The sequence below is a fragment of the Phaenicophaeus curvirostris genome, chromosome 2 (assembly GCF_032191515.1).
Source record: "Phaenicophaeus curvirostris isolate KB17595 chromosome 2, BPBGC_Pcur_1.0, whole genome shotgun sequence".
In the NCBI taxonomy this organism is placed as follows: Eukaryota; Metazoa; Chordata; class Aves; order Cuculiformes; family Cuculidae; genus Phaenicophaeus; species Phaenicophaeus curvirostris.
The window spans coordinates 36990875-37017625 of NC_091393.1; the positions used below are offsets into that span (position 1 = coordinate 36990875).

The following is a 26751-nucleotide window of genomic DNA, read 5'->3' on the forward strand; positions in this document are numbered from 1 at the left end:
ATTTCCAAATCCCACCTGTCCTTTGACATGCTCTGTTTTAAATAAGGGCTGAAGATGTAGCTAAAGGCCTGTTATAAAAAAATCCTGTAGCATTCCACGGTGCTGACAGCACATACGCAGCCATGTGGTTAGCTCTCCTTTTGTGGGCTATTGCTGAAGGTGTAAGGGGCTGAGCTGTAAGGAAATGGAACTCCAGAGATTTCAGATCTGAGAGACCTCTAATTGAAGACAGTGTCTTCATGCAAGGCAGGCTAAGGAAAACTTGCATTACCCAACAGTTACCATTCCTCTGTTGCTCCCCGCATAAAAAGGCTGACGCAATGTATAAGGTTGCCTTAAAAAGGCAATATATTTAATAGTTCAATAATGCTGTACAAGGCAGGGATATCTTTAAAGAAACCCTGAGCAAAATGGAGGATGCAATTTTTATTTTACACTTATTGCAACATTATTTCTGGCAGTTGTTTGCTGTATCAACTAATAAAGAAGTATGTTAAAAACAGGTGTTAAAATAAACCTGGGCATTCTTTCCATTTGCAGCTTATTTAAAAATCTAGAGGAAAGAGTTCTACCCCATCAGCTTCAGAAACAGACGTTCAACATGGTAGGAAACAAGCTGAGCCTGAGCTACCCAAGACAACCAATTCCTTTACCAGAAAGAGTGTCTTCTGTCATCAAAAAGAGCCATCTGGAAGAGTGTTGGCACCCTGCCAAGAACAACCTTTTAACAACTGCTTGTCGTGCACTTTAAGTACTAATGTTCATAACGGCACAACCTGGAGGGTTGGTAAAGGTCCTACTGGAGGAGCAACATATTCCTCCTCCCTCAGTAACCGCAAAAGGATGTTCTTCTTATTCTTTGGCCAGTTATAGATGTGAGTATTCTGCAGCCAGGTAGGCACGTGTTCCTGAAAAACAAGGAAAAAAAAAGTGAAATCCCATAAATCCTTCTGAATCTGTACCAAAACCTTGCAGATTCCATCAGAATCTGCCAAGCAAGATTTCATTTTGTCTGTTCTAAGCACTTCCCATAACAACAAGAAATTTTAATTTGGCTTCAGAATTGTGTTTGGGTTCCTAAATAAATTAACTTAGTGTGATCTCACAGCTTGTCTGTCTCTCTCTCTTTTCTGCCATCATGTTGGCTAATTTCACCACCTTTCAAAGAGATTCTGATGTCAGTGACAAGCATCTAAAAGCTTGTGAAAAAAAAAACCCAACATTGAGAAGGGAGACATTTCAGTGTCCCTACCACAAGCAAAGGCTGCCACCTTAGTTGCTGTCGAAGGATCCATACAACATGTTCAACCTTGAGATAAGAAGCAGTGCAGAAACAGCAGGACGACAGGGGACCTTTTCTCATCCTGGGAGCCTTCTCCCCCCTCCCCTTCCACCCTCCTTCACCAAGCGTGGTGCCTTCTGGCCCTGTTTAAAGCAGGAGGCTGAGGTTGATGCTGAGCTTGAGAAGAGGCTAATGTATCTCCAGGTTAGCAGGGTCAGACCTGCACCACTCCCTGCAGTCTGGGAAAGATGCGGCCTTTCAGAGGGGTTGGCTAATGCCCATTAACTTAATGATGATCAGAGCACCATGGCCTTCAACAGCAACAGCTTGTGGAGAGGAGCCTGCTCAGGCCTCGTGTTCCCATGTCTCCACAGCCTTGGAAGGTTTCTATGTGAATAGCTTGGAAATGTAGGTATAAAGGGGTATATTCATAACAATAATTAAAAAGAGAGTTTTGCTCCTTGACCAAAACCAGTTCACGGCCACTGTGGAGATGTTGATTTCTTTTTTAGAGACGTGTTGTTGGAGACACCAGAACACGGCCAAAGTGAGACAGCAGGTAAGCAACATCAGCAGTCAAGACATCTAACACTTGTTCCCCAAACCCCTTATTTAACAGGGCAATATTTTCCTAAGGTGGCGCCTGTTAGGAACAGCATAGTCCCTGTCAAGCCAGTGGAGCTGGTTCCATGAGGATGGAGCAAAAATCTGCTGGCGTGCGTGCGCCATGGCTCTGGCATCTTGCCAGGGGATGCCCTGGCACGTGCAGAATGTCCTGCCTGCCAGCAAACAACCCAGCTGCAGTCCAAATCTTTCATTCCAAAGCCTCACGCTTCTCAAATTGGCTGTCTTTTCCTAGGACTGCATGGCTGTAGGAACCAAGCATCATTGTTTCCACTACTTAGGAAGTGATTTGTGTTAATTGGTGGGACCACTTTGCTAGATCTACAGGATTTAGGTATAAGAAGGAGGTATATGACCCAGATATCTAGAGACCCATTAGTCTGACCTCACACAGGCTTCGGAATAAGCAGCTTGGTGAGTGGCAGAGGTATCTATCAAGCCTGGCGCTCTGCTTTCTCCAGTGGCTGAGAAGACATGGGCTTTAGTTAACAGTCTTCCCAAAGTGGAGGTTTTAAAATGTTGCCCTTCCAGGTGGACACCTCACTGCCCAACAAGGGTTAGATCCTACTTTGATAGGAGCGTGAATAGATTTCTTGCCTCCGCCTGCAGATCTGGTTTTGCATGGGAATGGATTTTAATCTTTGTGAACTTTCCTCCTTTGACAAAGCTGTTTGAAAATGACCAAGAGATTCAAGTATTCCTGGCAGAAAGAAAGATAACTGTTTGCATTCACGTGCACGCCTTTATTACCCAAAATTTCTTTCTTTACTAAATTTTGGTAGGAGCAGTAAAAGGAAATGTGATAAAACACAGCATGGGTTTACCAAATGAGCCCTCTCTCTATCGTTGATGAGACTACATTTTCTGGAGGAAAGAAATGCAGTAGACCTAGTCAGTCTGGACTACAACAAAGCATTTGATATAGGTCCACATGGTAAATCATTAGTTAAGCTTGAAAAGATGGAAATTAGTGTGAGAAATGTGTAGTAGGTAAGAAATCAGCAAGAGGGGATATAATGAGAGAGACACTATAGATCTAGAGACAAGCTCTGTGCCTTTCTTCCGGAACTGCTCCTGTGACCAATTTCATTTAATATCTTCCATAATAAACTTGGTGCAAAAAGCACCTGCATGCCAATCAACTCTGGCTTTAATTTTAACTTGAAGGAGGTTGGAGGAGCAAGGGATACCTATAGCTGCTATTTTGATTCAGAGGGAGAGCAGAGAAAGTGAGGAGAGGGCTTTTCCTTGCCACACAACACTAGCAGTCATTGGGGGTGGGAGTAATGGGAAAACGGTTACTGCCCTTTTAGATGTTTTATTAGGCTGTGTATCCGTAAGCCAAGAGGAAATTCTCTCTATGGCATAGAGGGAGTATTTGATAACTCTCAGAATCAAACTAGCAGGAAGAGGGCAGTGCAGAGGGAAGGACTGTGCGTTCAGAATCGTGTCTGTGAAGCACGATTTGAACTCTCCTGGCTGCCTTGGCACCAACCTTATTCACCTCACCTCACCTGCTGCCTCTGCTCTGCCAGAGGGAGCCTCCAGCATGGGGCAATCATGGCTTAATGCTTCAGTCATTGGTTGAAGAGATCATGGGGACACATGTCTGTGGAATGGCTTGATGCAAGCCTTGAACCAGCAACACCCAGTTTTCCTTTAATAGTGTACGCTGGGAAGCTGGAAATGGCAGTTCCACCTTAACTATATTTTGTGCTTTTTCTTCTCCTTGTTTAATTTCCTAATGAACATTTTCGGATCACGTAGATCCCTTCTGGTTGGAGGTTGACTAACTTTCACAAACCAGCAGTGCTTTATGATGTGCTTCATATGACATTAACTCATCCAACAACCACATCCCTGAACGAAACCTTCCAAACCCTGCTACCCTGCTCTTACCCACTGCCAGTTGCAGTAGTACTTGAATTTGTAAAGGACGGTATAAAAAAAGATGAAATGAAAGTGCTTTATCCACCACCATCATCAATCATACATATATGTGACATTTTTCAAGTACCTCACCTCCTCTGACTGCCCACAGACTTCGTTACTGCAATTTGTTCAGGCTCTGGCACTCTCCTTCCACCTATAATGCCCCCAGTTATATTATGACTATCAGTTAGATAAAGGTAAATGATGCACCAAAGAAATGTGTGAAGAATGAGAGGAAAGCTTAACAGCAGTAGAAGATGCTGATCTGCATAATTTTGATGAGAAAGCCACCTCTTGAAGAACTGAAGGGTGATGTGGACTACAGAGGATGGGCAGGAAGGCTTCCTGAAGCCTGATGCTTTAATAAGAGCAGAGGAATAAACCAACCCTGGAAATTCCTTATAGATCACTGTCTGAGCGATCCACTGCTATGTGCTAAATAGTCTTTTGATACAGCCAAAATGAACCTACGTTTTTTGTTCTTGTGTCTGCCTCAAGGCCCAAAGGTGACTTGAGCGCCGGCTGGGCCACTTCTCTCTGCAACCCTTGAGGTACCCAGTGGCTGCAGGCGGTTTGTTCTGGTTGTGTGGCAGGCACTCAAGGAGCCCCAAAAGTAAGAAGCTGTCCTGCCCTTTCCCTCCAGATCAAGCTGCAAAGACTGACAGAAAATGCTGACTGGTTCAGTGCCTTTGGTTTCCCCAATTCACACCAGTGCTGTCTTCCAGCTTTTCATGCTGAAAAAGACCAGAGATCTTTCAGGAAGGGAGCTGAAAGATCAGAGGTACCGTTCATTCCAAAGAACCTCACGTATCTTACAAATCCAGGGACACGTTTTCAAATTTCTGAGCTTATTTCAAGTCAGTGCCTACATACAGAACTTGATCACACAAATCCGCAAGTGCCCTGGGATTTTAGGGCCCTGCAGTAACTGGTAACATTGTTTAGATCTTGACTTAGTTTTCAAAATTTGGATACCCAAATAAATATAAAGAAGCTCCTGCACTTTTCCAGGATACAGCTGTACTCAGAGATAACATGACAGCTACTCAACAGTGCACCAAGCATTTAGCACGAATCAAATACATCCATTCTAAGCTTGGGGAAGAATGCAGTTTCCAACTATATCTGAAGACATTTAACTTTTCTGGCCTTGTAGAAGTCCAAGGGATTCTCTCAGAGTGAGGAAGAAAGGTACAGGAAGCTGTTGCATTACTTATTTCTTAGTCTCAAATGAATCTTCAAAACCAAAAAAAAAGGGCAGATGAAATTCTAAGTCCTAAAAAACCTTATAGTTTGCCTTTGATGAGGCCATCAAAGTTCAAACAATGGCATAGTACTTTCATATTTATTATCCTCTTTATTTTTATATTCTCAACCCACCCTCTTCCAGATCCTCGCTTCACATCACTAATAAATCTCTCCCATCTCACTCATCAGTATAACATCTGGATAAGATTATAAAAGGGTTAATAGAAAAAGCATTCTCACTGGGTAGATTGTCTCTCTCCATTTAAATTCTTTCAATCCTCAAGACAATTTGAGTTTTAGTTATACATCCATCATCAGAAATACATTTATGTGCTGATTTATATTGTGGATGGAATGTTTTTTACTTGTATGGACATAGAGCTATAAACTTTTCATGTAAAATGTAGCTTTGGAATATTACTAGGGGGATATTAGAAGCCAAGAAATTGAGAGGTTTGGATTTAAGATTTCATCAGGTGCATTGCAATCAAAATAAGATGCGCTTAATCACAGAACAAATACATGTGCATATATGTATGTTACCTTTTTGGCATTTGGAAAAAGCACAGGAATGAATCTGAAGTTCATACTTCCTTGTTGTATAAACTCAATCTGCATCTGAAATAGAACAAATTGCTAGATTTATTGTAACAACATGTTAACTTCTTCACACGCATCTGAATCCTATGTGTAAAATCTTTTTTTTGCTTACTGCTTACTTTAAGCTGCTCTTCCACTAAGTTAATTGATCTATTGCTGGTGGACTTGGTATCGTTTTATTTGGCCACCTAGTCTGATTCTTCATTACTACAGAATGGATACAGGAGAGATCTGTCAACATTTCTTGAGCATTTAGTTCTGTGGTATGAAATAATTTTGGGTTTAGCTGCAGCTGCAATCCCATGAAATCTGTCTAAAACCAGCGAAATTTGACTTCACTAAGGCCCCTGTTCAGCCTCCAATGGGATAAAGATTTCAGTTGGAAGCCAGTGTCCTGTTCAAGCTAGGACCCAGCCTGTTCCCCATGTCCCAGCTCTGTGTCTGAGCTGAGCCCCAGCCTGTTCCCTGTGTCCCTGGACACAGGCATCCCGGGGCTAAGGACAGCAAAGTACTGCTGAGAGCTCATCTGTTGGTGACAGCTTCTGACACGTCTGACTGCAGTATCAAACTGAGCAATCAGATGGGTATAGGGTGAGAAAGGCAGCAAACTGTGAACTGAGGGAGAAAGGATGAGTTTCACGGCTCTGTGAGCTCTTCTGGGCCAAATGTCTGTTCTGTGACAGACTGCAGAGATGGGTGTCTGTGACCCCTGGTGGTCCCCTGCCCTGCTGCCCCCTCAGGAGCCCCCTTTGCAGCCCTGGCCTGTGCTTTACAATTCCACCTTTCAGCCAGCTTTATTGCTGCCTGAAAAGAAAGGACCTCTGTTACAGGATGGCCAAAGCGATCGGGGCTGGTTTCCAGGGAGGAAGGGCAGGTGATGTCAGATAAGATTGTGCTCAGGGCTATATGACAGGGCAACAAGGGCTCAAGAAGGTGAGGGAGGGAAACAAACCCATAGAACAATAAATAATATGGAGGAATAAGATGAGCATTTTTAATAGGATTCTTCTTCCTTGAGCCTCTTAGCAGATGTTAATGAACATACGGAGCTGATGAGAGGGAGGATTAATGAATTCCAAAGGGGGGTGTTTAACTATGGGGATTAGGGAAAACAAAGCAAAGAACCTGCCATTTGGAGACAGATTTGTCTTCTGAGAAGAAGAGACAGAATCTTTGTACAACAGCAAATGCATGTCCTTGCTTACCATCCTGTGGATGTATTTAGTATGTAAGCCGTGTTCATCCCTGTCCAGCTGGGATTCAGCCCCTTCCACATCCTGTTTGTATTTTGGACTGATTGCTATGATTATCATCACCGTCTTCTGTTAGGGAGAAAAGCACTTTTATGAAATTGGGAAACGCAGTGTGTTTGGTAGAGGCAGATCGGAAATCTGCCAGTTTGTGTTTTAAGTGATCTTTATGTTCTTGGCAAACATGAGAGGATCTCATTCATGCTGGCAGGAAATGCAGGAGAACTCATACACTCGTTCTCCTCATTATTTCTTGAGATCTCATAATACAGAAAATCTAAATGTCAAGAGGTATATTAGCAGCTACCAGCTTACAGTTGGAATCTGTAATAAAAAGCTATTTTTTATCAGCGTAGTTTGTCTATGTACATACACAGAAAAGTTTTATCTTCGAGTGCAAACCAAAATGTTTCCCAACAGCTTATGTAAAAGTGCATCTATTTAACCATCTATGGCTTTTTATACATAAAGCCACTAAAGGCAGTTTGTGGAAGCTACTTCTAGGGCTCTTGGCAAAAGAAACTACAACTTTTCTGGCTGATCTTAGCAGTGAGGTGTGCAGAGAGGTGGACTTTTGCAGATGGCCTGGGCAGGTTTAGGGGTACCTCACAGCTCTGTCCCACCTTGCTGCAGGGGGCTGAAGGCAACGCTCCTCGCCTTCCTGGGACAGCCTGGATCCTGCCAGTGACCTATTTAATGCCAGGCCCCCACCGAGCTCAGGTTTCCATGGAGGGGCCATCCTTCATATCTGGGAAACATCTCTCCTCCTTAATGGTGGGCCAGTGAAGAGGCTAGGCAGATGAAAGCCTCCTTCTTGTGTTTCCCTAGTGCCTGTCTTTTATTCCCGGCACACCAAGGCCACAACAGGCTGTGTAAGGCTTCCAAGTCTAGGGCTCATAGTCAGCCTGGCACCTAATTAACTCTTTCCTTCAGTGCAATATCAAGGGAATTTGCCCCACCACAGGGTCAAACATGGTAAGATGCCATTACCCCTCACACTGACTTAACATACTCCAGAATTACTTTTGCTTGCGCCTGACAGGCATGTAAGCACTTACAGATGTTGAGGGTTTGCAGAGATATGCCTGGATGGACACATCCCCCTGCTTGTGTCCAAGCAGTCCCTTCTTCCTCACACATGTAGAGGCTTTGAAGTTAGAAACTGCCTTTACAGTCAATGGAGGAAGACAGACAGTTCCAGCAGTCAGAGAAGGATCCTCATGTGGAGGAGGGGAATTGCTCTCTGCACATACTGGTCTTTCCTATTGACTGTGCAAGAGTCCAAAGAGAGATGTGCTAGTTTGTATTTTAAATGATAATGATGTTCTTGGCAAAAGCAAATCCACCCTGGCTTCTAGTTTCGTTATCTCCACTGTGCATGGTGAGCCCAAGCCTAATTTGTCCTGATGAAAGCCCCAAAATGCATGACTGCATTGCTGCAGTAGAAGCCCCAAGCTGACTCTTCATGCAGGACTATCATGCCTGCATGGTGGGGCACTTGAGCCAAGGTGTCCTGCTTGAACACCTTTAGGAACCGTGTAGTGCTGTGTCAGGCGGTTAAGCTTCCTCGCTCAGGCTGGGGAGAGCCTACCACTTCATCATCCTGTTCCCAAGTGTGGAGATCTGCCCAGAGCGAGTCAGAGGCCCAGTGGCACGGAATGAATCAAAGGAAGCCACTCCACGATGGCACGTGTCTGGCAAGAGAATCACCAGTTTGTGTTCAGCTGTGCTGATATACTGGGACCACCTGGCTTGATCCTAAAGGAGATGTGCACTCACTGCTCCTCTGAACTTCAGAGGAAGTTGCTGCTGCAGGGGATTGCACTGGCACCAATATGAATCTCTATTTTACTGCTTAGATAAATACAAAGTGATGAGAGAAAATCTATCATATGACTAGCAGAATACCAATTTCCAGTTTACATACAAGATGGTTTATCAAGAACCCTTCTGTCTTTTAGACAGCAATACAAAAGCTACAGGTGAGAAGCTACAGGTTAGTCACTACTATGCAGCTTGGGATGAAACATGACTATCATTTTAACCAAGTACAGCTAAACCCTAGTATTTAAAATGAGATGGAGGAACAACTTGTCCAATGGCAGCTTTAGGCTGAATTTAACAGCCAGCATTGGAATTTGGCAGGAATGCTAGGATTAGCACTTCGTTTCTTCTAGAAAGAGCTTTGGGATCACAAGAGGTAGAAGTGAGTAAGATTTGCCTATACTCTCACTGCAAGGCCTCTGCCATTTCTGTAGGGGCGGGGAAGACGATAGTAGGGTCTTGTATTTTGATTCTGTTTCTGTTGCTATCAGAATAATTCATCCATTTTCCTCAGGTCACTTCTACCATGAACAAGGTCAAATTGCCTTTACATACATCACCTAGGTAGCGCTCCATCCACTTAATGATGTCAATACCTCGCACCGTGTCCTCGAATATATCAATCTGCAAGAGAATGAAAGTCTGTGGTAAGCATCCTTTTGTCTGTCCTCCCCATTTGGTGGCACTGAAAAGGTGCCTGTTCCTTTCCCCAGTTTCTAACATGCATACCTAATTCCCTTAGGGAAGAAACATCACATATGCACATACATGCATGGACAACTTCTCTCCTTTCCTTGCAGTTAAGAGTCAAGCTGGATGGGCTTGACCCCAGGCAGGTGGAGAGGGGCTGCTGCAGGCACACCTTCACGCTTCTGCTCAGCTGGCCATTCAACTGGCCACCCTGCTCTGCCACCTACAAACTTCCAGGCATTTTTGCTCATTGGAACAATGAATGTTAGATATTCAACATTTGCAGACTGGCTTTTTTGCCTCTCTAAACACCTCAAGAAGGTGAATGGTGGCCCACTTTCTCCGTTTGTAGAGCTGCAACCATCCACTATTCTCTGTCTGCAAGGGCATATGCTGAGCGTCAAGTTTTAGCTTCATATTGAACTAAATTTTCAGAGTGCGTGGTGGGAAGTCAGACAGGTCACTGATGCTGGATGCAGCAATCCAGACTTCAGCAACAGCGGAGAGGTGGAGGACTTCATAGGACTAAATACGACCAATACTACATGCTCAGTAAGCCCAGAAACTGGCAATCAGTGACCGTGACCAACGGAGGAAGTATTAACTTCTCCAAGTTTTTGATGGAAGAGTCATGTTCTGCTCTGAAGTCTTTCTTTTCCTCTTTTTGAAAGTAGAGAACATATTTGTTTCCCTGCTTTGTGGCCATTTTACTTTATATATTATTCTGTAGCATGCTCCAAGAATTGCCTGTCCAGCAAAGGTGCTATTAATGAGCCTTCTACTCTGTACCTCTCTGGTGCTCAACAGTTTTCTTATGAATTGGTCATAGTACGGAACTGCTGGAGACAAGTATAATTGCAGTCTCTGGAAAAGAATCTTTGATTCATGAAAATAAATAAGCGTGTGCAAAGCGCCCCACTGAGTCTCATTCAGTTTAATGATAGCCACTTGCTTAAATGCTTTCCTGAACTGAAGCCAAAGAGTGAAAGTTGAGGGGTCACAAAGCATATGCACTCGAAAAAGAAAACATGAATCAAGGTTTTGATGAACACTGAATTCTAGAGCCTCTGTGGATGGTTCCCTTAAAGAGGGCTGTTATGATGTAGCAAACTCTGAAAAAGTTAAGAGAAAATCTGGATGGCTTATGGGATTATACAGTAGGACACAGATCTTTTCAGGCCACTGATTTTAGAATCCCTTTAAAAAGTATAACAAAGCAAACGAAACCATGAGATGGGCTGTTTCATTAAGCTGTGTGAAACATGCTGATTTTAGATCGGTTTTTAGCAGAAAGGTGTTCACATCTGAAGAACTAACAATATAATAGCATTGCAGGAAAAAAATAAGCTGGGATGGCATGAACATGAAAATTGACCTTTTTTTAATACTGATGTTACAGATCAAATATGAGACAATGTTAGTAGAATAGCTTACAAAAACTCACACTATTGCCCATCTGGTATTTGTTGTCACTAAATGGAATTTTCCAAGGTCATTACTAAAATATATTTTAAAGGATAAAATTCAGTTAAAATGTGAGCAAATGAAAAGGCAAATCATTTAAGTTACAGTTTCTAAAGTGAAGTCTAGTTAATTCCATTTGTATCTTCTTTAATCTACAAAATGTGAAGATAAACAGAAAAACATTTAAATAGATCGTCTATCATCTCTGGTTTTAACAAAAATGTCCCCTTCTCTGAAAGGAATACTTACAGCAGTTTGAAATCCATTTACAAGCAAGAAGTTCACAAATTTCATAACCTCCACTGCTGTGTCCACCGAATAGGTTATAAAGACCTTGCCTAGGAAAGAGAGAGTTCATATGAATATGTGATGCATTAAGATGTGCCATTTGGAGAGTGAGACTTTCACAGCTCTCCTTTTCCACCACACTACATGCCTACTTACATGTCTTCAGATTATGCACAAACCAGATGTGGGATAGCACAGTGTCTTGGTGTTGAACTCGGTCCTCTGCCCAGAAACCTAGGTCTAGGTTTAAGTTCCTAGTGCCTTGCTACTGGCAAGCACTTGTTTGGAAGCCGGAGAGGCTAACCCCACTCTGCTGCTCACCCTGCCCTGCTGCCAGAGCTGCTTCTTCCCCAGCCCTTTGGTACACATGAGGTTGGACCCTCACTCAGAGCTGTGGCCACCTCTATCAGCTGCAACCAGCACAGCTTTCCCCCAGACCTCACTGATCTGACCAAGAGCTGAAGGAACCCTTACACGTGCCATACTGCCTCACCTTATAGCACCATTAACCCACTGTGTGGGCAGTAAGTATCTAGGACACATTTAATTGATAAAGAAGAATTTATCCAAGAGTGATACCCAGTGTCCTAGCTCACTCTTACAGGCCAGAGAGATGCAACTCTCTGAATTTGAAAGGTGCCGAGCAAAATGAAGACTAGAGGAAAGATCAAAACCTCAGGAAAGCTGTGGAACATTCTTAGTGATGGTATATCTCCCTTGCAAGTCAGCACAGTTAAGAAGGATCCTAGCTTTTCTGAAACCTGACTTTCCTGTAAGAGTTGAAGGATGAAAGAGTTTCAGCGGCTGGTGGGAGGGAAAGCGTCTCAACCAGCGCCTGTGCCAACCTCAGCCCTCACTGTGGGCTCCCACCCCAAAGTCCTCTCCACTCACCAGGTCAGAGAGAAACTGAGGTTGAGACTCAACATATTTGCCTGGTCTGGGGCAGGCAGAAATGCTTTATCCCTAGGGCTTTGTTTGTTATTAGTCTTTTACTGTAAGCTTCAGAGCCTCCAGCCTCAAAGGGACGTCCTGTTTAGCAAGAAGTCATGAAAACAATCTAAACAGTATTTAGTTTTTGTAAACAAAATAACAAGCAATTAATGACAATTAAGTTTTCAGGATTCAAGGGAATAATTCCATCCCACCAAACACAGATGTGAGGACAGTCAGTATTTTCTTTTCTTGTTGTCTTTGTGTCTTAATGTCCTTACCCAGGCCATCTGCCCCCTGGAGCTTTCCCACCTAAAGCTGTCAGGCTATGCTTTAAAATCTTGCACAGAACAAATTTGCTAACCACTTACGCAACTCCTCCGGCAAATTGCTGGTTCTCAGAGTTCCCTTGGCTGCAGGGTTACTGGGAGGTCTTGGGACAGCAGCTGGAAATGGAAAATTGTCAGAAGGACAACAGCACGCTTCATCTGGGCCACATGGCTTGGGGGACAACTGACCATTAGGTAGCTGGTTGTATAGTTGGTTTCTAGAAAGAAAAACAAGTGAGGATATAGATAATACTTATTTTCAGGCAAAAGTAAGGTATTTTTTCCTTTTAATAACACATGGAGAACTTTATGTGCATATTAGCTTAGAAAAGTTATTGTAGGAATGCTTGGCTTGGCACTTCTACTTAGAACAGATACTTCTACTTGAACAGACACCTTGGTGACAGTCTACCACAAGAAGCAATTCATTGCAGAAGCAACATTAGCTGCAGGAAGTTAATGTACCTCATAGCTGAAAGCTGTTCAGTTTGTAATTAGCAGAAGTGAAGGCCATTTCTGAGTGAGAAATAATGCCGCGTCGTAGATGATTTTAAGCACTCGTGGAAGCAGGTAGCCCTCATGTCAGTGATCTGTACTCTGGACCTGCAATAACCTTGCCCAACGTCTTCTCCATTTTAACAAACAGAGAAGCTTAGCAGTTCTTGTCCTGTTAAACTTTGGCATCACAGATTAAGTCAATAGGAAGGCAAATCTACAGAGATTCCTGCATGAAGTGTGAATCTGCTGGGTTGAATCTGTTGGATGAGTGTTAGGTTTCTGAGAGAGCTTTTCCCCCCAGTGATATTTAGTCAATCAAGCCCACTCTCTTTTTTTTCTTTCCCTTCTTTAAATGAATGATGACAGGCTGGTCACAGCATGTTTTCTGTTGTCACATTAAGATTTGGTTTATTCACTTCAGTACAGATGTTTTCCGTTACAAAGTACTCTATAGGCAAATAATATGAACGTATCACTGCCGTTCCTGGAATCGGTATGCAGACACCAGCCACGCAGCCGCAAGACAGACCCCGTATTCTGTATTTCTTTCAGAAGAACATACTAAGAAAAGCAACACGTACCTCATCAACAGTCACAAAACCTATCCTTTAGCCAATTTACAGATCTTCCCAAACCTTCACCTTATCTAACAAATGCACAAAAAATTAGAAGCCTGTTTTTAAATTTTACTACTGCAACGGATACCCACTGTTCCTCAGTATTTTTACATTTTCATACAAACTCTTCAGTGCAATTATCTTTGCTGCAGGTACTTTCTTATCTGGTTGTCACTTTTCTAGCACAGCCCCTATCTTCTCACAGACCAGAGCAACATGGTATTTCCTCTTGTCCCACCTGTTCTCCCTGTTCTCTGCCAAAACCATGTCACGTAAGTGGACATTTTCCAACAGTTTAGCACCTCTAAAAGTATTGTGACACTTAGGTAAAATCAGTCTGATTTCAGATGTCCTCAATACTTGAAGCTTTGATTTGTCTTCAGGTAGCTGAGTCTGGAGAAACCCTGCATGGATAGTATTTCCCATCTGTTAATGACATATTTAATAAGGAGGGAGATACAATGCCTGGTAAATTAGTACTTGAAAATGAGTCGAAAAAGCCCTTGATGAAAAGTGCTGCACAGGTGGTGTTCTACTACTATACGAAAAAACACAAAAGGCTGCAAACTGCAATAGGATGGATAAGATTTTCGCCCTTTTTCTTGTCACTACAGAAGAGATAAGAAGGAAATCAGTGGAAGTCAATGATGGAGGCATCCCAGGCTGGTACAACATAAAGCTGAAGACCGCAGTGAGGCACCAAATTGACCTTTGCTCTCAAGCAGGAGTGCTCTAATGTTTCAACAGGGATATTTTTCAACCCCTCATCCCTTTAACCTTCGAGCATTTATCTTCCTTAATGCATGCATTTCGGGGTGTGCTGTAACAACGTATCACGTATCCAGCTTTGAAGTTCTCTTAGGGTAAGGTCAAGCCCCTGTTGGGTATCAAACAGCAAATAAAGAAAACCGCCCAGCATCTCACATGTACCCATATCCCTGTAGCCCAGGCACACCCAGCATTCCAAGGCTTCAGAAGTATTGGTTGAAAGCACACAAAATCAGATCAGAGGAGTTTCTACCCCACACAGCCAACAACCCCCCTGAAATGTACTTACAGGAATCGAGGAGGACCAGGGGAGGAGCATGTCCTCTGTGGTGGTCGGTCTCTGGTGCCCTTAGGAGCACGGAAGTTTGAATAATTTGGGATGACTTGCTGGGCTGGGCGGATAACTCTTATGCAAGGTCCAGGAACAGGAGGAAGCGGTTGCGGTTGCGATGTATGTGCAAACTGTTGGTAAGGAGCTCTGCCACCTGGGAGGGAGAGAAAATAAACGCAGCAACTATCATTCCAGTCAATATATTTTTCCCTCAGTTTGTGTTTATTCCTTTCCAGGTATGTCCTCCTTCATGTCTCAGGAAATTGAACAGTTTGAAGGGATTTGCAGGTATTTAGGTCCGAAAGGAGCCAGATTGAGGAATGATAATAGTCTGAAGTTTCCTATTTCCCATTGATAGACAACACGGTTCAGATCTCCACTCTGGGCTGGGCTGTTGGGACAACTAACAGTTAAACATTCAGGGCTACTTCATCCCTGCATTTACCATGCCTCGATGTTTTTTGATTGTTTGGGGTTTTTTTTTCATTTGTTTTTGGCGATAACTTCTGAAAATGAATCATCCCAACATTCTCATGAAAGCAGATGCAAAAACCTGGAACAAATCAGTTTGCAACACTAAGGCTAAACAGACTGCGATTACTGAAAATGAAAAGAGAAAAAAATAATCTCTTGGTTTGTTATTTCACTCTGTATGACTTTGCTGCCTAAGTGACCCGTTAAGGCCTTTCTGCTGCTCCTGTTGACATCCAAGAGGCTGCAGGGAAGCCCAAAGTGACGATTTTGATCAAGTAATTCTGAAAACCTTACTGTTGTTGGCTGCGCACACGTGATACTGTTTAATAACTAACATACAGTGGAACTGTTGGCATAAACTGAGAGAGAAAGCAGCGTAAGCTGTTTGTTTCCCAAAAGGGGAAAACTATTTCCTTTCTTTTTCCTCCAGTCTTTCTGCTTGCAGTTTTCATTAGGCAAGCAGCTCTGCACACTTTCAAGCTGCTGTGCGCAGATCAAAGTCCAGCCTGGCAGGGCTTATTAGCACTGCATGATTATGGTGTTATGAGCTGGCTCTGAAAGCTGTAGTACTAAAACACTCTTTTTCTGCCCCTCCTAGACTATTTTTTTAAATCCTTTTAGCTGTTTTGGGGTCATGCTTTCTTTTTCCTAGCAGCCACGAGGACTAAAATTTATTTTAAAAGAGGAGGGGAAAAAAAGAAAGAAAACAAAGCTTTGATGAAACAGTCCAATTCCAGGAGCCATACTTAAAAAAAATCCAACCAACCATTCCTGATGAAATTGAGTCGGCAACATTGTATTTGTTGAGATTGTTTTAGGAGATTTTCCTGCTCTGCCTCTTAACTGCTGGCAAAAGGACAGGGTGAAAGAGGCTGAGAGAACAAAATTAAAAGCAAACAGGTCTCATGGATTCTTCATAACCAGCTCTAGGGAAGGTGGCAGGGTTCTGGAAGAAGCAGGCTGGGTTACAGGTTTTCAGGCCACTGTTTTACCAGCTTCCTTTGCATGTACCTGATGTTACAGTATTTCAATGGATGCAACCCCTGCCCTTCAGAAGCAGAGCGTGGCCAAGCGTGCGTGTCCCCCACACCAGCAGCTCTCACATATACATATCTGAAATAATGGTCCCTGGGCACATAGCATTGCTATGAGGGCTTCTTTGATTTCAGAAGCAGTTTTGCTGTTGTATCTCAAATAGCAGGTGTCCAGAGCCAGCTTAGAGCCTCCAGGCACAATTGCTGTTCCCCAGGAGAGGCATGTTGTAACACACAAACTGCAGAGCTTTGTTGTGGGTTGCCACTGCCCAACAATTATCTGAAACTCAAGGAGCTGTCGGGAGGTGATTTACATTGTACCGGGCATGCAAGAAACAGGAGCACAGTTGCCAGCTTCTTGGTCCTGACCAAATCCGCTCCAGCCATCTGAGTTTAGTTTATTCTTTTTGCCCTCTGGATATGGTAGTGATTTTTCTAAAGAAAGCCTTTCAGAGTTCCTGCTTTAAAACAAAATGGCCTCATTCAAGAAATGTCCTACTTCTCACAATACCCGGGTGTGGAGGAGGTACAGGGAGGTAAATAGTGAGGGGTGTTTTGCAACCGGCTCTTTGTCTGCTTAAATCTGAGCTGAAAGGAGGAAGTATGAAAAGAAAATCAGAGAATGTTTTGCAAATGGTCAGCTGTAGACACTGGTGAAAGTCCATCTGTAGCCCCTTCCGCTTTACAAAATCTGAAGATCAGAGGTGAAAACAGAGCCTCTGATATACTCTCTCTTTCATATATCTAATTATAGCACATTGCTGGAATGACAAAACTCCCCAAACAGAAGTAATATAAATGCTGTGGAGTCAACAGAAGGTTAAAAAAAACAAACCAAGGGTTATCAGAACAGGCCCACAGCTTTTTATTACAAAGCCAGCCCAAAACGGGTTGGGTTCTCATGAGTCTAATGAAATATAAATTATATTAAAACAATTATATTGCTGTTGAATGTTCAAAGCTCGCTCCATAGCAGATAAAAATCTCAGAGACTGAACAGGAATACTAATTAATAGCAGGCTGTAAACTGCGCCGTAGTCTCCAGGAACCAAAATACCCATATTGAGAGAGTCACATCAGCGTTCAGTGATACAATCACCAGCAGCTGAGAGGGCTCCATTTTAAGTAATGAGCTTTCATTTCAGCTGGCAACAGAAAAAAAATGAGGATGATGGACGTCACGCTCTTTTCACATAGAAATAAAACACATGGGTGACTTTGGTCCTAACACTGGGAGATACTATTTACAGAGATCAAGGGTAACCTCCCATCCTAATTCTGGCAGGAAATTCTCAACTTTGAGGATGCAGGTAAGGAAATCTATGAAAACAACAGGAATTAAGTTGGTATAGGAAGCTGCTGAATGACTGATGCAAGGAGGAAAGAAATGACTAGAATATGAAATAACAGCAGGGAGAAGGCTGTGCATGCTCAGCATGACCGACAAAGGCTAGTTTCTACGCAAAATCATTAGCCTTCATTTGATGAGTAACTGTGAGCTCATTGACGTTTAATCTGGCTCAGAGGTTCTGCATCAGAGAGTCTGGCTGCACATCCCCAACATCTGGAAATATAAAATAGACTGTGAATAGATGTTTTAGAAGATTAATAATTGCATGCCACACTTTGCCTTCAAGTACAGTTGGAAAACACTAGATTGGTGACTGATGGCTGTGACAGACCTGGAAAACCTCCTGTGGGGTGTGCAGTGTTACTCACATGGGCCCTGGGGGTGCTGCTCTGCCGGACAGCCGTGTACAAAGCAGCCGTGGGCTTGCGAGGAGACACTGGGATGAGGCAAGTGCTGGCACATAGGGCATTGCTGATGGTCAGGTCCAAAAAACTCTCTGGAAATCAGCGGTCCTGGAAGGTCCTGGGGATTCAGCATGGACACCAGTGGCAAAGGGGGCTCCAGGTGCCTGATGCCCATGATGTCTCGTGACTGGGAGTTGTAACCCATGTCCACCGCCCCCAGCTTTGCCGGGGGTCTGTTTCCTAAGGGTTGCTGTGGCTGTGAACTCCCTTGGCTGCTCTCCACCAGTGAGTCCTCAGGAGCATCAGACAAACTCTGCTCCAATTTACTGGAGTTTTGCCCGGTGTCAACTGAAAGCTGTGATCTTGGCTGCATGCCTGGTTTGTCCATAGCTACAAGATGAATCTTGGAGGGAATTGCTCCAGCTACTGATTCGCTGGGGGAGCACAAGTGTTCATCTCCATCAGAACTGGTATATTTTGACCACAAACTGCTGCCTGGCTCCATAGGTAGTGCTGACTGATGACGTGCTGGTGCTCTGCAGAGGCATGATGGATCAGCCATAGGCTGAGGTGTTCGAGTGACACATGGTCTCTGGGATTTCTCATCCTCTACATCTTCTCCAGAAGGCTGCAAAGCTTTTCCCAAGATATGTTCAGGAAATGGGGACCATGGCATGGATTCATCTACTTCGACGGGTATGCTTCGACCCACAAAAGTGCCTGAAAAAGTGGGAGAAGAAACACTGCAGATGGACAGCAACACAGACAAATGCCTGTCTTCAGTCACCACGGAATGACTGCGAGCTGAAATACTGAAGAGCAATATGTATTCTTTACATTCTTTATATTTTCATGTTTTTTAAAAAAGACAGGCAGAAACCAGCAAGAAAGGTCTAGCTGAATTTTGGCAAAGCAAGCACGTAGAGGGTTAGCTGGAGTGAGGCTAGCACTGAGTTATATTTTGGACTAACCTGACATTCCCAAGTTTAGTAGTTGCACTGAAAACGAGAGTCAGCTGCCTTACTGCAGGGCCAGGATTTCCCAGCAAACTGGAAAACAAGAGAAAGGACTCTTGTGAACATGGTACAGTTTCACACAGGCAATAATCCTAAAATAACTCTATCTTAAAGACTGGAAAAGAAATACTGGTTAGAGTTCTGGAAATTGCATTGTGCAAAACAGACACTTTTATGGATTTCTGGAACTTGCTCTTCTTGCTGAGACTGGAGGGGGGAAAAACACATGAATTGTCCCTCAGAGGTGCTTTCTGCACCTGACGAAAGAGCAAGCTGCTTAGGTCTCGAGGTTTGGCACAGGCATTTTCCAGGGAACACAATCACTTGCAACTATTTTACTCATGACTTTCTAAGAATAGCTTCACACTGATGCCCTAAATCTAAATTTCAACACACACCTAGATGAGTAATTTCAAGTCCAAAGCTTGTTTCCAAGTATTGCTGCTTATTTTATCAAACCACTTCTGCCCATTACCACATGGCTGTTGTTATTTCAAATTACTGAAAATAAAAAGATAATTTAGAGGTGTTAGTTACTGTTCGGATTTTTTCCCCTTCTTTTGATATTCACTTGGAAAATTATCACTGCCTTTTGGGGGTGTTGTCAGTAAATTTGGTCCAGTCAAATGATGCCTGATGATGGATGCCTCTGTTTCACCTTCACTCAGAATGATGGCACCGCTGATGGATGATTGCTGAGCAGGCGTCAGGAGTGCAGCCGTCTTCATCCTCTGGTATAGAGGTGCAGATTAGCTTGACCTTAGCAAATTTTAAGTGTTGCCATGGAGCACAGAGAAACAAGCCTGGTATTCATCATTTCTCCAGCCATTTTCCCTCTATCACACTGGAGAAGCTAAAATCCCAAGAAGGAGTGTTGTCAGAGAAGAATGGACTAAGCACTCAAGCAACGGGAATGACAGCGTTTGGCAACAGAATCTGGCTTGAAAGCTTGGTAAAGAAAGTCAAAATCCCAACATTTGAGGAGCTTTTAGCAGTCCAAGGACTTCTCCAACTTCAGTCACAGTAGCTCGAACAGGAAGGTAAAATGAAGAACATATATTCAAATGACCACAGAATTAAAAACAGTTGAGCAGGATCACTGAGAGATAGAAGCCCAACCTTTACCCTGGCTCACACAGCAATTCTATAAAAGCAAGGTATGTGCCCCATGGGTAGGAGTTAGGCTTTACATTGATGCTAATCAGATCAAATGACATGTATTCGCCCCCAAAAGTACCTCTGGCATAGAAAATTCTAGGTGTAACATTTTCTGGGAAGTAGGATTAAAACTGTCCTTTGCTGCTGGGCTGCAGTGTAAATATTTCTCCTCTGTGTAACTTAAAACCCATCTATGCAGAAAATTTACCATATACTCAAAATACACATCCTATATGATAATACGCAGATCCACAGGGAGACCTATCCTGGGATAATTACAGTGGGATAATTACACTGGTAAATTTTCCCATGTAGGCAAGTCCTCAGAGCAGTTATTAGTTGTACCAAAACAGTGAACACGCTGCTGTTCTGACAGCTGCAGCTTCCCGCGTGAGAGCGCTGGGTCTGGTTCCAAGCCAGCTCCTTCCTATAAAAGCACCCGAGATTGAAATCCTGGCCGTCAGCTCACCATCCTCACGCATCCCGCCCTGTGGTTTACATCCCTTTTCCTCTCTGCCACGTCACTAACGCCGGCCCTGCTTGCTGAGTCACAGTTCTCTGACAGTCACAACTGATGGGATGGGAAAGGGAAAACCTCGAGCTCTCGTTATTAGCACAGGGTTGTGACAAGGGACTCGCGCTGTGCTGTGTGAGGTGGTGACAAAATGTCCTTTACTTGGGACCTTTGGTCAGATGGCATTTTAAGTGATGGCTGCCTGATAGTGGTAACTCACCAGGACAGTACAGCATGAAGTCAGATTTACACGAATCAGGGTGTAAAGCTGCCGAGTGGTTCCCTGCCAGACTTCGAGAAATGCCTGTGAATGTTAAGTGTCAAAGACCCTGTAACACACCTGTCTTTTGCTCATCTCAGCAGCTTTGGAAACTCAACCCTTGGATCATCTGGCCTCAAAGCACCAGTTCAGACGTGTTTTGACTTGCAGATATCTCCGCCTGTTTGCTTGTAAGCTGAATGACTCACACTTGAGCAGCAAATATCATTGCAAACTCTTATTCCCTCCACTAAGCACCTCCAGTGCATCGGGCCTCTGTGCAGAATTCTCCTTGGTGTTCATGAAGCACAAGTTCAGCTAAGGGCTACCAGGGCACAGCTTCAACTCTTTAGCCACACGTGTTGTCTGAGCATCCCTCGTATTAGATATAAGGAACACTCAAACATGGTTTTTCAGAAACAAATACACAATGCCTTATACACTAAGATGCTCCTCTGGTGGTCTCTGAAGTGGTCAGATCAAAATGCTAGAAAACACTTTGAATTCCGATCCTCTATATTCAACATCCTTTAGCGTAGCACTGTGACAAGAAGAACAGATTTCCGTGGAGAAACCGAGAACTCAGTCCAGAGCTCAGTGAAGGAAATGGGAAACTCTCTACTGACTTCAGTAGGTTTTAGATCAGGTGTCAGATGGGATTTAAGAGTTACTAAATTACTTTGGAGGTTAAAACCTCTAAAGTTTTTGCCCCTCCCTCTCCTTTTTTTTTTTTTTTAGTTCATTGCTAACATCTGGCTATCTGTGAAACGGATCATGCACAGACTGTTTGAGCCTAATGAAAGGCACAACATGGGCAGAGAAAAGCCAGACTTGTTTTCTTCAAGTTTGTTATTCAGTGTGTTTCCTCTGCCTTTTGGAGGAGGGATATTGAGTCTTTATTACACTGTACTGCAAATGATCAGCTACCAAACTCTTGAAATGGCTTACTTCAGAATAGTTTAAAGATGTCTTTCCTACTAGTTCAGCCCTCTGAAAGGATAAATGCCTCTTTATCTCGCAAATCAACTTAATGTTTAAATGACAGCCTAATTTCCTTCCTGTGTAACATGAGCTAAACTTTATGAAAATCACTCCAAATAGCTGCCTAAAAAAAATCTGGTCAGACAGAAGAGAGACCTAATTCTATCACTTGTGTTTTGTCCTGAAAAACATTCTATTTTTTAAAGTATTATTTTGCTGAGACCCCACTGCAGGACAGCTGAGTAGCGAAAGCTGAGCTTTGGTACACCTGCTCCTGTGGGGCTGAGGTAGGAGGCACTGAGGGGCCGAGGGCTTTTGTGTTAAAACAGAAATGTCATTAAAAGGAGGAAAAGTGATTTCATCCTCCTCCTGCCTCAGTAGCTTTGGTTGGAGAGAGAAGCTGTTACAACATCAGAGCTCTGTCTGTTGAGATGGCCCAGGAGATAAATTTACCCTAGGACATGCTGAACACTTTTTTAGCAATGCTGGCAATGGTATGTGGATGGGAATTCCCAAGAGAAATCCCCACGCTTCTGGGAACATTACAGATGATTCAGAAACATCCTCCTCCAACAGCAGTACTTCAGAATGTTGTTTCAGCTCTGCTGAAGACCCGAGCTTTTGGAAAAAGACCCAACACTGAGCCCATTATCCCAGTGTTTTATGTTGCCTTGTGCTGCAGAGTTTCATTAGGTTTCCTCTGACTTCTAGTTAACTTTCGTTGCAAATAGAGTTATGCATAGGACAGAAAATCACTCACTTAGGTCTCTTGTGTTGAAGAATTAGGGTAAAGGAAAGCTTCAACATATTGAAATACCCTCAGAAACCTGTAGCCTAATCCTTTTTCTGGCACAGAGACTGCTGGAGAGTGTAGCTTGTGCCCAATCTCATTTCCAAAGACGCTGCAGCTTCAAGTCAGATCATGATACTGCCAGAAAGCTTTGAGAATTTAATATCCCTTCTGCACCTATGACTATGAAGGAGATTACTTATAACCAGCTGGAGCTATTGCATGTATATTGCTCATAATAAAGCAAAGAGGCCCTTCCAGAAGGGACAGAGTAGCCAGGCCTGGACTGCTCTCAAAAACGTTGAGGGAGCTCCTTAAACCACCCTTTCTCCTTCTTTTTCTTCCTTCGTTCATACACCCAGTTCTGTAACATGCATTAATTCAGCAAATAGCCTCCCTGTGTGGGTGCTCAGTGACCCAGGTTCCGGGTAAGAAACCCCATCTCAACTCCCTTGCGAGAATTCCCACACCTGGAGAGGTTCTTCCACTGGTCTGGCCAGGAAGCCCAGCTGGAGAGTGCCCAGCCCTCCTGTTTATGGCTGGCTGGCTTCTGCTGGTGATGGCCACTCCTGGGAAGCTGCAGAGACAGCACAAATGAATGGGAACTAATCCTACTCTAGGTTGGCAGAGAGGAGCCGAAGCACTCAAGTTTGAAGCAAGGGCCAAACTTCCCTAAAAAGGCAAGGGGCTGGCCAGGGAAGAGACTGCCATTGGGCTCAAGCTCATCTGTGCAGTTCTCTTGCAGCTGATTGCGAAAGCTGTCAGGTATTTCATCTGTTTCCCAGCACAAAGACATGTCAGGATGTGCTGTCCCAAAACACACACTAACCATATATCTGCTTTTGATTAGAAAACTTCTGCTGTGAAGAAACAGAAGAAAGACTGCAATGTGAGCATAGTTGTGCTCCCCGTCACTTCTGGAGAGGGGGAAAAGATCTTTGCTCTTTGGAACAAAGTTATATTTGACTACATTGTTAAAAAAGAAAATGTTAGGATAAGGAAGAAACCTCACGTTCCCTGGTACACAACACACAAGGGAAGGGATTTTTATTCACCAGTCACGACATTTCTGAAATGGCACTGGTATAGATTAAGGCAAAGCTGAGGTCACAAGGGGTGGGGATGGACAGGAATTTCTTGATTTTTAAATAATTCCTGTGTAGTTTGGCTGAATCCTTTAAGCTCCCTGGTGCTGCTGATATCCATCTGCTGGATGGGAGTAACTGGATACAGAATTTGCAAGTTGCTGTGAGGATGCACATGTTGAGATTGCAACAAATGCTGTTGCCATAGGGTCAGATAAACCCAAGTGTGTAAGTATACTTCCCTTAAACACAGCTTTCTCTACAGAAACACTAACACAACTTTCCTCAAAAAAAAAACCAAAACAACCCAGAGACATATCTTTTAGGATAAGCAAGTGTAAATGTGGAAACTGTTTTGGGTCTATAACTTAAATAAACACAGCCAAGGAAATCCAGTCTCCAGAGTTTCACACTTCACCATGAAGAATTTTGGCTGCTGTCATCACAGATGCTTACCCTCTCTCTTGGGTACCCTCCACAGCAAAGACTAAGGCAGTTTGTCACATTCCTAGCCCAGATTTTAAGCCCTCTAGGGCAGGTAATATTTATTTTTATGACTTCTGGAAAAAGTAGAAAAAGAATATGAAAACAATGTTCCTTTTCCACACTGACTATATGGTTGCTCTTAAACGATAGCCATATCATGGATGTCTACATACACCAGGGGAACAGGAGAATGCACTTCCAACCTTCCCTATACAGCAAACATCACATTCTCTTTTGTGGCACTAATGTTGCTTCACTAGGCAATTCATGGTGTAAAGGCTAGCGTAGACCTGATATTTTTTGCCTTTTTAGTGTAGCCTTCAATATCCATGTAATAGGAATGCTAAGCAATAAGAGGTAAGAAATTAGAAGTGCAATACCCTCAAGCTGGATCCAAACAGACATCTCCCATGTAGGCAGCATTCCCTATCAGTTTTCTAATATTTGTGAAATATGAAAATGTCTACAATGATCTCAGGTATCCTTAAAAATGTGTTTGTTTTCCAGAGATTGCTTCCCACCCGTTTCTGATGCTGATGAAACACCCACAGGCACTGAATAATCCCCAAACTGAGATACGGCACAGCCCCAGGACACCTAAAAATCCTGGTACAAAACTGGAGCTAGCTGAGTGGGGTTGGATGAGGGGATGACGCTGAAAACATATCTCTCCCCAGCTTTCCTACAGCTTCATTCCTTATGTTGGAGACTCTGGTTCCTAATAAGGGAGAATCTCTGCTATTTCACAGGGCTGACATGTCCCTCACCCCCTAACTGCTCTCCTCACTCTGCAGCCCGAGTGCTGTGGGGCGCGTGGGTGGTGGGAGGGTGTGGGGAAGCCTGGGGGACCTGGCATATCTCCGTCAGCTGGCATGAGAACAGCCTCGCTCACTTGCTTTCATGAAGAGCGCAGAAATGTCGATATGTTTCAGACATGTACCCTCTGCCAAAATTCAAAAGGCACTGCTGGGGGTAGAGGGCACTGACAAGACACGAACACCATAATTGCACATGCCTTGTTTCCTGCCTTAGAAAGAAAAAGAGAAAACCCAACCCCATATAAAAAAATACAGCAAGCTTCAAGACATAGCTGGTGCACAGCAAGAGCCCAACCTCAGAGGCTGATGGAATCGCAGGTGGCAGCACAGCTGGGGGACACTCACCAGCAGCCAGTGGCATTGGTGAGCGCTCATCAGGGCACCAGCCCCGCTGCTTGCACCCTTTGCACCCCTGTCTTCAGCGTCACCAGCAGCGGGGCTCACAGCTGACAGCACGACACGGCCAGGCCAAGCCTTGAACCTCCTGGGGCTCGCAGGAAACGGGAATTTCTGGTCTGGTGGCCAGCAGCAGTAATTGATGACCAATAAGCCCACATGTGCTGTTCTGGTTACCCAGTCAATGCTAGCCTTACGAAACCCGCATCCTAAACCGATCATTTACTGTATGAAAGGAGAGCACGTTTCATACGGCCAATTTCACCCTAATTAAAAAGAAATACTACTGGCTTGCTCCCACTGTTTCCATAGCAGCGCCAGGAAGGATGGTGGTAAAAGGGTCTATGATCCTGTTTCCTTCATGCTTTCCAGACACCTGTCCCTCGCCAGGTCCATGGACTTGTCCTGTGCAGCCCCTGGGCAACCGAAGAGGAGGTGGGAGGAGGTTGAAGGGGAGGAGAGGAGGTCGAAGGGGAGGAGAGGAGGTCGAAGGGGAGGAAAATAGACGTCGGCCAACAAATCCCCTTGTGCTTGCAGAGCCGTGCAGGGCGGGAATGGGATCAGGCCTGGCTGCCAGGCATTGCCAGGCAGCCACGTAAATAGGCAGGACAATATTTCGACACCAGGCGTGTCTGCTCCCAGTGTTTACCCCAACACCCTCCTGATTTTGGAAAAAAACACAGCAAAACGGCAGTGAAATGGCTGAAGCATGTTGTAACCATCTGTGAGACTCAAAGAGAGGGGGATAAGGGAGTGAGGCAGCAATCTGAGGGGGGGAAAACCCCACCCTAGCGAGAGCTGGAAGCGGGTCGCCGGCTACTGAGAAGCCGGGACGGCGGAAGGCAGCGTCTCTAACACTTCTTACCTTGCTGGCGAGGGAGGCTCGGCTTGAGCTGACAGAGGAGAGCGGGAGGGCCGGCTCGCCTCCTGCTCCCCGGGAGCGCCCGGCTCTCCTTGCCCGGCCGGATCAGCCTTTGGCCCCGCTCCTTCAGCCTCGGAGGCCGCCGCCGCCCCCGCCAGGTGCGCGCGGGGCCGGCTCTGCGGCAGGAGGGGCGGGGGCGGCGCCGCGGCCGGCGGGGCTCCCGCCTGCGGGCCTGGGGCTGCCCGGCCCCGCACGGAAGGTGGGGGGGCCCGGCGGGATCCTCCCCGGGGGGCTCTCCTTAGGAATCCTCCTTTGCCTTCGGTCCCCAGCTGCCTCCCGGCAGCGCCAAGCGCTGAACCAGCTGTGATTCAGAGTCCTGGAGTCAATCACATGATTGGTGTAAGAACTATATAAAGAACAAAAAAAAAAAAAGGGGGATTTATTTTTT

The 26751-nt window shown here is 44.4% G+C and overlaps 1 protein-coding gene and 1 long non-coding RNA gene across 3 annotated transcripts in view; one reads left to right on the forward strand and one right to left on the reverse strand.

Moving 5' to 3' along the window:
• The window catches only part of LOC138717844 (uncharacterized), a 36072-nt gene extending 35436 nt beyond the window's left edge, over positions 1 to 636 (forward strand). Inside the window, exon 3 of the long non-coding RNA XR_011336969.1 lies at positions 541 to 636. This is a non-coding gene — a long non-coding RNA (uncharacterized lncRNA). The remainder of the gene's footprint in view (positions 1 to 540) is intronic.
• On the reverse strand, positions 324 to 26458 carry TRAF3IP2 (TRAF3 interacting protein 2). Of its 2 annotated transcripts, XM_069851724.1 has the most exons (10): positions 26307 to 26455; positions 18910 to 18987; positions 17903 to 18658; positions 14634 to 14829; positions 12504 to 12679; positions 11164 to 11252; positions 9316 to 9384; positions 6892 to 7008; positions 5630 to 5704; positions 324 to 908 (listed from the first exon to the last, which is right to left on the reverse strand). In XM_069851724.1, the coding sequence occupies exons 2-10, from the start codon at positions 18914 to 18916 to the stop codon at positions 762 to 764; spliced, it is 1632 nt and encodes a 543-aa protein (XP_069707825.1). In that variant the 5' UTR covers positions 18917 to 18987; positions 26307 to 26455; the 3' UTR covers positions 324 to 761. The 2 variants fall into 2 exon arrangements, with proteins under 2 accessions (XP_069707825.1, XP_069707826.1); XM_069851725.1 differs by lacking the exon at positions 6892 to 7008 and having other exon boundaries at positions 26307 to 26458.
• Between the last annotated feature and the right edge of the window lie 293 nt (positions 26459 to 26751).

Coding starts and splice junctions, on each gene's coding strand:
- TRAF3IP2 (XM_069851724.1), bottom strand. Junction 12,680..14,633: donor CCTGGTCCTCCTCGATTCCT/GTAAGTACATTT, acceptor TTTTCTTTCTAG/AAACCAACTATACAACCAGC. Junction 909..5,629: donor TTTTTCCAAATGCCAAAAAG/GTAACATACATA, acceptor CTTGTTTTTCAG/GAACACGTGCCTACCTGGCT.